Consider the following 14,258-nt stretch of genomic DNA (forward strand, 5'->3'; position numbering starts at 1 on the left):
ATTTTCCACCAATGTCCAGCGGCTAATCATGACCTAACAATAAGCGTCGTTCTGATTTAATTTAGGACTTGACTTATCGAGCATAGCAAAATGTTTTTCGGTAATATATAAAAAAAAAGTTCTGCAGCTGCGCAAGTACAGATACGTACGTGTACGAACGTCCGGTCTATTTATTATCATATTACGAAAAAGCTTGTGAGGTAACGGTACTCGATGTTGTTAAATTGTTTATGATTGTTATTTAAATTGTTAATTTATTGCACGAACGTTACCCTTGCGCAGAGTTAAACAAACTGGGAAGGATTGAAACCATATATGAAATACTGCTATTTGTAAGGGTTTTTTATTCAAAATGCAACCTCAAAATATATCTTTAAAATATAATATGTGCTCTTGATTGGAAAAATCCTTGCTGCAGAAGGGGCGCAGCTTTGTTTGCCTGTCAGATTTACCATAAGAACCGCAGTACTACATACAAACATTTATTGGCCGGAAGCGGTGCAGGAAATTCTTTTTTTGTGAATAAGCTATATATTTGGCCTAGTGATCGCCATACAAAACTTCAGAAAGTCTGGTTTGTCAGACCGCCTTGTCTTGAAGCCGGCGGTATATAATTGTAGTCAGTAAAACACGGTATACACTTCTTCCTCATCACAACCATCATGCCTGCTGAATCTCATGTTGAAAATTCCCCGTGGATCGGATCATTTCGAACTACCGGTAACGATGGAAAAGTGGAAGAATTCCTAATGAGTGTCGGTAAGGCTTGCAATTTTCATGGTTTTTTGTCGTTTTATATCACGTATCGTTAACGTGCCAGAACTTCTAAGTATCACTGCTTAATTTTTTAACTGGAGCATAAGTGTCACCATTACTTTTCTGCTATAAGCGTTTCCACATGGAAAGCAGTACTAAAAAAATTTTGTTATACTATTGTTGATTGGCAAACTTTACTCAAGTTTGAAAATCAAGATCAGTTATTTGTTATTCAAAATAAAATAGTTTGCAGCAGCTGCAACAATTTCTGTATGCGTGACGCAAGCTGTCAAGTATTTTAAGCCGATTCATTTTCATAAAAACTGTACCACAGAGCGGTGCGGTAACAACAGTTACATAAACCCTACAATATTACAGAACAATTTTGCGATTAGAACCATTTCTAACTGCAGGGCATACCAAAGAAAACGCTAAGCGACTGGGAACTCCCGTGACAACCTTTACCTTCTCCAATAACGACGGCAAATGTGGATACAGAATTGAATTTGAAGGATTTTCGAAAGACACACCCTTTGAACTGGGGAAGCCTTTTCAGTATCCTGCCAAAAATCGCGGAGAGGGAGTGATAATTACGGTACGAAAACGAATGCATTCTTCATGATGTTGTAAAAAATAAACTACGTTCTAGGATTATGTTAAAAAATCCGACTATATTTTTTTCGTGGTGTTGTAAAAATGCGAATTTGCGTCCAAATGTAATGAGTAAACTAATTGCGTAGAAATTTTAACATAACCAGAGCGCTTGCAGCAACGGTACGACTGGACCGAACCCACCCGTACCATGCGGTCAACTGTGAAAACTACCGAAGGATTTGACTTTACCGAAGATTATACTTTCGCTCCTGATTACAATTCGGCGGAATTGGTTCGGACATCTCCCAGTGTGCAGTCACGTACTGTTTTGCAGCGTATCGCAGAATGTAAACCACTTTAATAATATCCATTCTCACGACAAACTGTAAAAGTGTTTTGGTACGCATTCCAGTCGAAATGTGAATCCGGGAACGTCTTCTGAGAAAACATGATCGTAGTGACACAAGAATATGATGATTACCCTGATAAGTATCGCCTGCGATTTCGTACGTAGCATTAAAACAACGAACAATGGTAAAAACATCGGTAATGCCACTGAAAATTATAAGTGCAGTAGTAAAACTGCCCATACGCCGGCATACGGGACCGGTATGCATGTGTAGCGGTATGCAGCTATGACCTCCATGTGCATTCCATGACCTCGGTCAGCAGCCACTCCGCCGCCACACCCACAGCACATCCAATCACAATCCTTTCGACCGTCCCATTTAAAACTGTTTCCTTTATTTGTACTTTCTGAGATGGTTTTCAATTGTCGCAGCTGGATTGACAAAAGCCCACACAATTTACTGCCATGCGCATTCATGTACACTCGTACGAACCGATTCCAAAAGAAGTACTTACGATACACAGAATACAGTACCGGTTACTTTAACTATATAACCGCAAGGCATTAGTACAATCACCAGATTTTAATAAATGTACCACATAATTTGTATAATTAATTGTCAGATCATAGAGTATGCAGAGATCATCCAGTTGTAAGCCGATCGAAAAAGCGTGAAAGAAATTTTAAATCATAGGACAACCACACTAATAAACACGAGACTTGGTAACGCGTGGATCAGTGACTCCGGTAACTCCAGATCCAAGAACGTAAAGTTCGCTTCAGTATCTACAAAATCACCAATTTATAAACAGTCGTATGTATGTATGAAAATGCTGATAGACTTGGCCGCATGATTACTTACTGCTTTGCGATTTGCCTGAATTAATAAGAGTAGTTTCTACTACTCTTCAAATCCTGTGTCCAATGGCAGTCGCTCGTTTCTTTAATTTCACGCATTTCATTTATTCACTATGGGTACCATCAAGCGGATGTCCCTTGATGGTACAGCAATTCAAGTAAATAAATAATTTTCCTGCATTCCTTCAAACCGTATAAAGCGCACGCTCACGTTATTAAATGCGTTTTCATAAAGCTGTCGTGCCACACCAGCGTACAGGGATACACGAATTACATAACTTAATTCCGAACAAAGGCTTTCAGTTTCTTTCCCGCCAATCTTACTATAATTAGTAATAGTGTCATACAACTGTGGTGTAAATTGGTAGACTCAGCAGTAATAATTTGAATCTCATCCGATTCTGGATCTGGATCGGCGCACTGCTGTGATTACTGCTCGTATATTCGCTACTCTACACGAAGTAGTCACTCAAACTCAACTGCGTCTGGCTGGATAATCATTCGTTTGGCAGCTACTTGATCCCGGTGCGTCGGCTGTTTTTAACGTTCCGATGAGCTATCTCACATCTTCCGCTCGAGTGCTAAAGAATTAATCATCGTCTTACGAGCACACCGACTAGCATCTCGGGACTTTTTCTCCGATCACTTTTCTGCCAGATGTTGCAGTGAATTTTTTAAAACTTTGTGCTTTACAGCTGTTACGTGTAGTCAGTCAATGTCCTGATACGTATCGGTACTAGATTCGGCACAATGACGGATCTCCTACAGAAAGCCATAAATATTAAAAATGAATATATCATTCCGCAAAAGTATGTTCCGGCTTATTAAAAAATTTCGAAGCAGCGCGTTGCAATCGATTTTTAATAAACTGTGATTTTTTGCAGTTTAACACAGTACTATAACCACTCGTGTACGGCCAAAGGTCAAGATCCCAAATGGTGGATATTTCTCTGCAGCAGCGTGTTATGTCCACTGGTGCTGAACGGCTTTCTGGGCATTTGGTTCATCACCAAACTGATTATCAGCAAAACTGTCAACCGGATCAGTTCCCGTCCAAACACACCGAATGCGGCTACCACCGATCATGCGCTTCCGGATGATCTGTTCGGAAAGGAATCCTCCAAAACGGTCAAAAAATGGGAGATGCCCTGGTCGCAGAAACTGGAGAAGGAAGCCAGCAAAATTATCTTGACGCAGACTACTGTTGGTCATTTAATAGTGAGTACACACTATACAGATGTATTGCTTGTGTAACACATTTCCTGCGTAGTAGTACTTCGTAATACTATAGTATAGTACAGCAATAAAGATAATGCTGCGCTTCAGATAAGGTTAAAATCAATAAATTTAGCGACAACAATACAATATTAAAAATTGGCATTGATTGTTATAAAGTTTTGCGCTTGCAGACAGTAATAGCGTTTATCGTCGCCATGCTTTCGTTCGGGATTTATGTATTTGAAGTGTCAGAGTAAGTGGTGGTTTAGTAAATTTGTAATGTACGAGTACTAAATTTTAATTTTTTTTTACAACAATATGTTCAGCTTCGTCCCTTCAAACCAAATTTGCTAATTCTGACAGAGCAATAACTAATACTGTTTGTAGCTTCGTTCCTGCGTTGGAAATTTGCCGTCCGTGGTTACAAACGATCACGTGGCAGGTGGATTTAGGTTGCAACATATTCTTCCTCATTCTTTTTATTATGCGGGTAAGGTGCGAATGCCGACCTGAATTAGCTGAGCTGCGCAAAATAATAACAAAATCTAATACTTTCTACGTATATCTGCACATTGTGTACGCTGTGATTCATGTAACGCTGGGATAGGTTTATCATTTAAAAATTGTTATTAAGAGCGCTTCTGTCGAAAGTGCTGTAGCTGGAATTTGGTTGCAGTACATGGCTTCCAGTCGCAAAGGTCTGTTTTTGTGGGAACTGTACAGTATCGTAGATTACTGCACCATCCCACCGGCTTTTGTTGCGATGGTTTTGAACCGGAACTGGTCAGGTATGAAGCCGTTTGCCGATTCCAGATCGCTGTATACGACTATGTACCATGTAAGGCCGACTAAAGTGTAATTTAACAAATGCGACCTTATAATAATCCACTACTCCGTATGTCCTTATGAACAACGAAGATAATAACGAAAAACTAAAACTTTCTAGCTAGTCGCATCCTTTAATTAGGTATTTGGTTTAGGGTTACGGTTTATGCGTGTGTTGTATATTTTCTCCATCCCTGATGTAATGCAGTACATTGGCTTATTGAAAACCCGGTTGGAGATCAGAGCAGCTCATCTGATTTGCCGGCTGCTTGGCGCGGTTTTTGTTGGCAGCGGCATTTTTCACTTGGTGAGGTCATCCGGCACGGACCATGCTGACAGCATAATTAATTACAGTGTTGCTATTTTCAGTTGGAAAACTTTTCGGATGTCGTTGATCCTGAAGACCACTCATACCCAAAGTTCGTTTACTATACGATCATTACCATTTCCACGGTGGGCTATGGCGACATTTATCCCAAAACCGGCTGGGGACGAGCCTTTGCCTGCCTGTTTATTATGGCCGCTTTGGTAAGCATTACGGCACTTGCAAAACGTTAGCGAAACAATACACACGTAAAAAATATGCAGTATAATTTTGCAATATGCAAATAAAACTAAGTTGCTACCATAAAAAAGTTTATGACATTTTAGTTTATGCATGTTTCTGCTGCGTTCCGTGTTGTTTTAATCATTTGGTTTTATTTATTTCGTTAATGCACTTCTTTAATTGTTTTATGAGTGTTTCTGTTGATAAAAATACTCGTACCAAAATTGTTACTGCTGATATAAGCTAATAGTTTTCACTTTCAACCAATTACCCATGATGAACAGTCTCCTGTTGTTAGGGATTATTTGCATCTTCCATTCCCGACATCGTCAGTATGTTGACTGCGCGCTTTCAGTATGGCGGACAATTTAAAAAGGAGCGCGGTACCCAGTTGAGTGATTGTCGTTACACTATTAATTCTATTGTTAAAATGCTCTCTAGAGAATTTATAATTTTAATTAAAGTTTCTACCTAAATTTATAGCCATGCCATCGTTTGTGGACACATAACGTATGCTGCCGCTCATCGATTTCTGGAGAACTTCTTCCATACCCGCAACCAAACGAATAATCTCAGCGTGTTATTTATCAGTCAGTAAGTTATTTGAAAAAAACGTTTTGTATGTAAGCAACAGAAAAGTTTTTCTGTAATTGGTCGAGCCGACTCGAGCATGAAATTATCGATAATTGGTATGATAAATATCAGTTAAACTTTGTAAACAATTTCTAACGTTTGCCGACTGCCAGAGAAGTTGCTAAACGTACCGGCTCTTTGACAACATGCTAAGATTAATTTATTTGCGTCTACCAAGCGGGATTTATTTTTAGCGAAAATCCCGACTTGGAAATGGAAGCTCTGCTCAAGCGAAATTTCACGCATGTCGAATATTTACAAGGTGACGTGTTGAATAGTTCGGATTTGAGGCGCGCTGCCATTAAGGATGCGCTGGCGTGTCTTGTTATTGTAAGTATTCTGCTTTTCATAATTATAGTGCAAATCATAACAGTTACTATTTCAATAAAAAAGAAATTAAACTACAGGCCGATAAAAAGCCGGAAAGCAGTCACGTGGAGGATGCTACAAATGTTATGCGTGTTATTTCCATAAAAAATGCCTGCCCATCAGCCCGGATTATTGTACAAATTCATCATACGAATAATTTGGTAACTAAAGTAATGAAACGAAACATAATCCAGGTGTTAAAACTAATTTCCGATAAACAAGTTACTATTGCAAAAGTGATGTAGCACTGGCGATATTTATGTTAAAATACGGTACAGCACTACAATGTTACAATGATTTGAATACATATATAAGCTACAGTAGAGAGTGTGAGGAACTTACCGCTTATTGTGCAGTCGGCTAATGCACGAAAAAATTAATATCGGATTGTACGGAATTTGATGATTATACGAAGCAAAAATTTGACTCTCGCTGTAAACGTAAATATATAATGTCAATGTGAGAATGTACAGTAGCAGTTCTTTTACTTTATTGTAAAGGTACACTTGACAAACTTGCCAACCTGGAGCACATTACGTGGAGATGTAGCAGTTTGTTTGGCGGAATTGAAAATGGGATTGTTAGCGGAGAGTTGTATTGCTCCTGGTTTCTCCACTCTGGTGTCCAATCTGATGCAGTCGTATTCCACATTAGGCAACTACACGGTCGCACGTGCAAACTCCAGTAATGCGGTATGACAAAAACGTTGTGTCATATTATGTTTAACGAACGTTTTAAACTTTTTTTACATTGTGTAGAATATGTCAAATATTATAAATTTTTAATTTGTTTGCATGATTGTATCGAGCCAAAACAGATTTAAGCCTTTATTCCAGGAAATGAATCCAATTGATTTATATGTGAAAGGATGCTCAATGCGGATCGTTTTCCAACGGTTTAGCGAATTCTATCTCAACATGAACTTTACCAATGCCGCGCGGTAAGCGTTTTATTACAAAAAATGCGGTGCCCAATGCTTTTCACTAGCGTTTTAAACATTAGAGTAACTCTAAGTAACTTTACAGTCACTGTTATTCGTACTTGGATTTATTGCTGATTGGATTATTCGAACGCCCGACTTGTTCGGATTTCGTAACGGGACTCGGAGGGATTCTCATTAATCCCAGTACGACGGTCATTAATGGAAACCACGTTGGTGTATTTCTTGCAAGATCGGCCACGGATGCCGCACGGTAAAGAACCTAACATTTACGCTTCAGCTGCTGTTATGCAAATTTATTTTGATGCAGCGGAATAGCTGTACGAATACAGCCTTAGCGCATGATACCTTGTATTACAAAATTGTGTCGGCAGATCGTGGTTTTATTGCAAAGATTGTCATACCGGTGTGAAATCAGCGGCTGATGTGAAGTTTTGCGGATGCGAAGCCAGTAAGCAGCAACATTAATTTCCACACACATGAAAAGAAATGTTACAATATTTGTTTGCTGTTGTTGCAGGAAAAGTTGACAAACGAATAGAAAAAGAGCAAAATCCCATCCGACAATTTTGGTTAAGTTGTCAAAAGGGCACAACGTACGGCAATGCTGCAGACAAAAGTCGGTTGTCGTTTGCTAAAAACAGATCAGGATATGAGCGACAACTAAGGGCATTTAATCTCCGGTAGGTGTTTCATATGTTGTCTTAACTATCAATAACTGTATTCGCATAGCTGTTATGTAAGTTATTTATATATTCGATGTTGTAAACTCGTTTTTGAAATATTAAATGCATAGGATGTGTTAGTAAGCAGCTGTAAGCACTTATAAAGATCTAGATTAAAATGAATTTGGCAGAAAAGGGAGTCTACGCTTATCCATGTTACTTGAAACAGGAAAGGGAAACGCTCCACCGGACTTACATCTGACGCTCTGACGATGTTGTACGACAACGTTGGCAAGAGTCACTGGATTCCCGCCAGACGATTTGAGGATGCCGTGCTGGTATGTCATCTGCTTTATAAACTACAGTAGACCGGCCGGCGGCAATAAAACTATGCCTCATAAATAATTAAGAAATAAAAGCGCATCCCAGAAATGATTCGTATGTATCGGCCAATAAGACTACATGCAATTCACATGTTTTGCAACGTCTAGGATATAAAAAATGCCGCCGGACGTCGATTTCAAGATCACACCGTGTTATGCATCTTCGCCGAGCCTGGAGCTGGATCATTAGGTTTAGCGCAGTTCGTGATTCCTCTGCGATCCGCCGGAATACCGGCACACAAACTGAAGGATATCATCATTTTTGGCAATTTGGAGTACCTGGAACAGGAATGGCATAAAGAGTGGGCGCTACGACATTTCCCAAAAATTACCATTATAAAGGTTCGTGCAAAATTAGGTATCTATATATGAACACAAAGTACAAATAATTTTTCAAATACAGTAATGTCTTTGCTCTAGGTTTATTCGAAAAATATTTTTAAAAAATAATCAAAATTTTTAATAAATCCAGACTTTATCCAGATAATGTAAAATATACTTGTACGTAGATATCGTGTTATCAGTATTGCTGCTAGGCACCACTTTCTTGTGGAGAACGCGAACAATGTAAGGCGCCGCACTACGATTTCGCCCAAAATCATCGAAATGCCATCAGCCACGTACAGCAGAATGTATCGATATCTCGGCTTCTTTAAATATTTTGACCGCTACAATTCTGCAACTTGAACTGCAACTGCAACTAAAATTTACAGTATTGCACTCTGCAGTCAGCAATTTATTAATAATATTGTAATTTTAGGGCAACCCCTTAGACAGAATGGACCTGGAAGCGATTTCCATAAAATCCTGCGAAGTCTGCCTGGTGATATCGTCCAAGACCGGCCACTGCAAGGATGAAATTGTGGACGACCAGGAGGTCATTCTGGCCACGTTAAATTTGCAGGCTATGGATTTTGAAGAAAATTTTCCGGATGTGGATCAACATGCGGTACCGGTTGCCAGTCGCTCCATCAAGATTGTCTCCAGTTTAGGTAACACGAATGTTAAATCACTCCTGTTCCCAAAAACAGCAAATCCAGTGCTAACGTACAGAAACATGATTTATAATTTTATAGAACACGATGACAATGTTAAATTTCTGGAATGTGAACGGGATGACAGTCTGCCGGTCAACGCATTCTTTTTATCGGAGCCGTTCGTTTCCGGTGCAGTGTTTATGGATACTGTATTGGATTCCCTGATGATAACGGTGACAATAAATGAAAAATTAAGAAATATGCAGCATAACTAACCTGGATATTTAAATGCGCTGCATTTCTAGACCTTTTTCAGTCCCTTATCCATTTCGGTCATTCACGCTCTTGTATTTGGTTCTTCGCAACTGCAACCAGAAAGCGGCAGTCCAGACAAAGACAGCCGTGCCCAGTTTTCCACACCCGTCGTGCCGCCGTCGTTTCTGAAAATCATTGATCTGAGCAAGCCAAAGTATTCCAAGCACGCGGTAATTAAACAATGCCAAATCCAAAATTAAAATTATTCTTAAGATTATTATTCTTAAGATTGCCTTCTCGTTTCCTCAGGAAGCATTAAATTGCAAAAACATGGGAAATACATTTGCTTGATGTAATACATGTTTGACTGACAAAGGTCACATTAATTTTGAAGCAGCTATTTTTTAAAGAAAAATTCTGACTAATTATTTTTTTAAAAAGGCAAACATAAAATCAGTTATAACTAAATCTTCTGTCTGTTGTGTATACATACGTATATCCGAATAAACCAGGTTCGCACAAAATCGTCACATTCAGTGGCTAAATTACTGGCTTCTTCGGATAAAGTATAACCTGATGAGATTATTAATTTCAGAATTCATCCTACAAAGACTTCGTTTGGAATGGCTTCACGCAAGGCCTGATTTGCCTGGGTCTCTCACGGCGTATTTGGCCGGACGCGGCACCACCGCAGAACATGAAACGCTGTATTATCACGAACCCGGCACCCGATGTCATGCTGTTGCCGGACGATGCGGTCTTCGTCTATGCACCCACCCACCTGCCGGTGGGTGCCACCCGTAGCCCGCCTGAGCCGCGCAAGTATCTCAGTCCGGTGGACGAGCTGGATCAGCTGTCACAGGATTTGAAAGAGAAAATGGGACAGTATAAAAGTCTGAATCCGAAACCGCCGAGTGTTCAGTCTTTGCCGAATGCAAACGCGAGAAATCCCTATGACAGTTTGCCACGTAAACCATCCTAAAGAGGATTAGTCGAGAGATTTCAACTGTTTTTTGTTTTGTTTTTGTTACCAAATGTGAAATCTAGCGCTAGCCTGCAACACTATGTTTAAGCTTATACAAGAAATACAAAATGTGTAACACTGGGTACACTACCTAGGGTAGCAGGTGCTAGTAGTAGTTCTTTGCACACGAAGGTTGTTTTATGAATGTTTGACATTTACCAACGATGTCCTCAACACTGTGTAATATCTAGCAAGTACTGTAAATTGCTACTTGATTAGTAATCAAGATCGAGGACGTTATAATTAAGAAGCCAATGCCAACAAAAATCAGATTTTATTTAACCCTGATTACAAAATTCTGAGCACCTAACAAAAGCTTGGATTAAACGGCAATTTCTTTCAAGGCAGGCTTGCTAAAGAGTATAAACAAAATACACATATACTGTACAAAACGTAATCAAAAGATATGCATTTTTGTGTATAAATATTACCCCTTCGAAATCATCGAGTGTTTGACATAAACAAGATGTTAACGTGCCATGCATATATGATATGGAAAAGGTCATTCAAATTCTTGAATAAAAATGTCATTTAATTCACTCAGCAAAATTATTAATTGAACGAATCATCTTATTCGTCGCCCAAACAAACGGCTGCCTTCTTTAGCAATTCGTTCATTCCATGCAGACGAGCAAAATCGAAATATGCCAACGCCGTGTCCTTCTTCACATCCGCCATCATCATGTCCTGACAGACACTCCGCAACGCCGACATCCCGTACTTATCCGCCACACACCACATCTCCCGCAGTTCTCCCAGCTCCGCCGTGAACGGCTGTCGACTGTACGCGAACTGCACGACCTTCTCCAAGACCTCCCCGCGCAGGTCCATCAGCACGTACTCACCGTTGGTACGGTTGCGGTCAGTGTGGTTCTGGAACATGTCCAAGAAGAGTGGCGACTGAGCCGCCAGGATGGCCCGATGGGCGGGAAAGCGGCGGCCGTCACTGGCGATGAGAAGGCAGTCGGAAAGGAGACCGCCGTCCAGGAGGGAGCGCAGTTCCACCGGCTGACGCTTGACGTGGTACGTCATGTTGACGTAGATGTCGCCCGCGCGAAGGATGTAGTCGCACCTGCCCGTGGTCTTCGACGTCGTATAAGTTACCAAGGAGGACTCCGAAAACTGTCGAAGCCGCTGCGGAGCGGAACGTGCGGAATTTTCCTTAAGCCGGTCCTTTGTCGGGATCCACAGTTCCGGGGCTGCATAAGCTTGTGAGCTGAAATAAATTTTTTGTGTGTATACAAGTACATACGACTAGTCATTGTGTATAATATTTTACAAGTATAAAAAACCGGAAAAAATCTACAGCTCAGGTTTTTGTCTTAGATAACAGCGAATTTCAGAAAGGTCAGTATTATGAAGTCAGTACACCATCAGTATCAATTATCGATATGGTTACGCCATTTTTACCTACGCGGTATTTGAAGTACGTAGCATTTTGCACCATATATGCCACAAGACGCACCTGATAGTGATCTCCGCTAGGGCGTCGTAGGGATCTTCGACCCCGTGGAGCGGTGTCAAAACCGCACTAGTATTGATGTAGCCGCTCGACAAGTCATTATTCATCTTAATGGTCAGCGTCCATGAGGACTCGGAGATCTCCGGATAGTCTTGCTGCTGGGTCACGCTGAACTCGGTCTTATAGTCAGAGAGTCCCACATTTCCAACTCTCGATCCTTCAGCACTTGGGGTTTGCACAAATTTATCCGTGGGGATCTTGTACTGTAAGGTCAGGGACTGTTTCTGAGCGCTCAGCGACATGATTTTGGTCGTAGATAACAGTTTATTGTGAAAAGGTCAGTATGGTTTTATCACTGCACTGCAACTGGCCAGCAGAGTCGAAATAATTTAGCAACAGTTAAAAACTGCGAATGAACTGCAGGGGTTTTAATACCCTTTAACCGGCTAACTGTGGGGTGCAGGATTTGAGTACCTAACTTGCGTAATGTTACTAAGTAAGAAACCACCAGATAAGCGTTCATCCGGGTCACCTAATTGCCTGCCAGTTACCAATATCCATACCGGCCCATACAGATTACATTAAGTTTTACGTCCGTCTGGTTGTGCAAGCTGGTTAGAAAAGGTCGAAAAGTAAAACCGACTCGATCCCTTGAAGTACTAAAACAGCCAAAACCATACTTCTATAATTATGACACAGAAAACTTGTTATTTTTACAAGTTTTAATATTCCATACTTCTTCCCATACTTAAGACCGTTAGGACATATTTTTTTAGCAGAACGTTTAAAAAAACTGCAAAAAACCCTACGAACTGCGTTCAAAACTTAGGAATTTTTTAAGGCCGAATTTGACTAAAACTGATCATGTGTTGATAAGATCATAAAAACCGCGCATAATTACGTTTAATTTTGGACAGTAAGGTTGTATGAATGTAAAGAAAACATATTATATTTATCATTTTATGCTCAAGTGTGTTATTTTGGGATATTGTGTATAATATTCTGAATGGAAAACGCAATGTAAATTTTTGATCAGTTGATCTATCCCAAAATTGATTTTGGGCTGTTAGGTTCACTTACATTAAACCAAACAGCTCAACACATGGTGAAAGTAACTTAAGTAAGTATGCTAATTAAACAGTAAGAAAGTGTAGTCGCTTATTGCGCGTACTGCATTACCGAAGAATATTGCATGCGTATAGCGGGAATATTGTACATGATAAAATGCAGGCGTTTGTTTTAGGCAGCGTGATTTCATTGTTTTAGTGTCTTCAGACTTCAGAGCACCATGAGGTTGGTTGAAAAAGGTGAAATAAAAACAGATTGTATTGTACATACACGTGAACTTTCGCCATCGCGCACTCCTAAATACTTTTTTGCATTGCTTTATGACATTTTGTAGCCAAAGAGTTTGTATACGTAGGCGTCAAATCCGTTTGGGCGCGCAACATCCGGTTCGTAATTATTAATGTCCAGGTCAATTGCTCTGTGTAAGTCTTACGCCACGCGCAAGCGGCAGTCGGGTAAAAAATCATGACGTCACGGCGCGTAAGCAGGTAAACGATTTGATTGGTAAACCAGAATTCTGGGATGGGTTTTCTGCGTGTAACCGTTGCGCTTCGAAATCGAAGCGCAACCGTTACCCAAACTACGAGTAACTCGTAACTCTCCTGCACAGATCAACAAAATTTTTGTTTGTTTTAACCAGAAGTGCATCCAGCGACCCAGATTGACACTCCTAAACTCAGAATTAACTTTTTTGATATAGTACCACATTAACGCATCAAAAATAAAATTTTCGGTTCCACTTCAATTTTCAGTTGTTCAGTTTCTTTCTTGCCACGGAAGCGTACTCGACTTACGATTGGACGATAAATTTTTCGCTGAGTCGTGGACAGATTTTTACGCGCGCAATTTGAAGAGCATCGGCTCATAATGAGACTTCTGGTACACCTCCGCGCGTGTAAATTTTTGGAATTTTATTTCATTAATAATTACGAACCGGATGTTGCGCGCCCAAACGGATTTCACGCCTACGTATACATACTCTTTGGCTACAAAATGTCATAAAGCAATGCAAAAAAGTATTTAGCAGTGCGCGATGGCGAAAGTTCACGTGTATGTACCCGAATTTCGTACTATGTACCGGGCCAAATCCCTTAATGCTGGTTGCTTGCGTATATCATTCTGGGATAACGTTTCCCGTCATCGATTCGAAAGTAACCGTAATAAGCTGTACTCGAAACGCACTTTAAATGTGTTCTGTAAGATACAGAGGCGGAAGTTCTGTAACGTTTCGATACCACCCCCTTACCGCTGATTGGACGCCCGAGTTAAAGTGTTCTGTATCTAAAAGGAACTATCCTGGCTCCGTTACGATACAGAACTCACATTTCTTGCTAG

At 40.3% G+C, this 14,258-nt stretch overlaps 3 protein-coding genes and 1 long non-coding RNA gene across 4 annotated transcripts; 2 read left to right on the forward strand and 2 right to left on the reverse strand.

Moving 5' to 3' along the window:
• Positions 1–236: 236 nt before the first annotated feature.
• Positions 237–1,864, forward strand: LOC129585340 (uncharacterized). The gene is made up of 3 exons (XM_055477980.1): positions 237–759; positions 1,170–1,351; positions 1,526–1,864. Exons 1-3 carry the CDS (start codon positions 663–665, stop codon positions 1,709–1,711), a joined length of 465 nt encoding a protein of 154 aa, XP_055333955.1. The 5' UTR covers positions 237–662; the 3' UTR covers positions 1,712–1,864.
• Positions 1,865–3,119: 1,255 nt separating this feature from the next.
• LOC129585174 (calcium-activated potassium channel slowpoke-like) lies at positions 3,120–10,644 on the forward strand. Its single transcript, XM_055477768.1, has 22 exons — positions 3,120–3,366; positions 3,442–3,775; positions 3,967–4,028; positions 4,163–4,265; positions 4,452–4,563; positions 4,756–4,907; positions 4,970–5,128; positions 5,446–5,537; positions 5,631–5,741; positions 5,975–6,110; positions 6,188–6,310; positions 6,650–6,841; positions 6,986–7,089; positions 7,175–7,342; positions 7,464–7,540; positions 7,610–7,772; positions 7,984–8,092; positions 8,246–8,479; positions 8,898–9,129; positions 9,214–9,347; positions 9,420–9,599; positions 9,965–10,644. The coding sequence occupies exons 1-22, from the start codon at positions 3,308–3,310 to the stop codon at positions 10,349–10,351; spliced, it is 3,423 nt and encodes a 1,140-aa protein (XP_055333743.1). The 5' UTR covers positions 3,120–3,307; the 3' UTR covers positions 10,352–10,644.
• On the reverse strand, positions 7,994–10,228 carry LOC129585175 (uncharacterized). The gene is made up of 5 exons (XR_008689974.1): positions 9,859–10,228; positions 9,391–9,554; positions 8,922–9,335; positions 8,762–8,837; positions 7,994–8,416 (listed from the first exon to the last, which is right to left on the reverse strand). It is a non-coding gene; the product is annotated as an uncharacterized LOC129585175 (long non-coding RNA).
• Positions 10,645–10,760: 116 nt separating the features above from the next.
• LOC129585365 (speckle-type POZ protein homolog) lies at positions 10,761–12,235 on the reverse strand. Its single transcript, XM_055478011.1, has 2 exons — positions 11,859–12,235; positions 10,761–11,609 (listed from the first exon to the last, which is right to left on the reverse strand). Exons 1-2 carry the CDS (start codon positions 12,155–12,157, stop codon positions 10,964–10,966), a joined length of 945 nt encoding a protein of 314 aa, XP_055333986.1. The 5' UTR covers positions 12,158–12,235; the 3' UTR covers positions 10,761–10,963.
• Positions 12,236–14,258: the final 2,023 nt, after the last annotated feature.

The sequence above is a fragment of the Paramacrobiotus metropolitanus genome, unplaced genomic scaffold (genome assembly GCF_019649055.1).
Source record: "Paramacrobiotus metropolitanus isolate TYO unplaced genomic scaffold, Prichtersi_v1.0 Parri_scaffold0000016, whole genome shotgun sequence".
Classification (NCBI taxonomy): domain Eukaryota; kingdom Metazoa; phylum Tardigrada; class Eutardigrada; order Parachela; family Macrobiotidae; genus Paramacrobiotus; species Paramacrobiotus metropolitanus.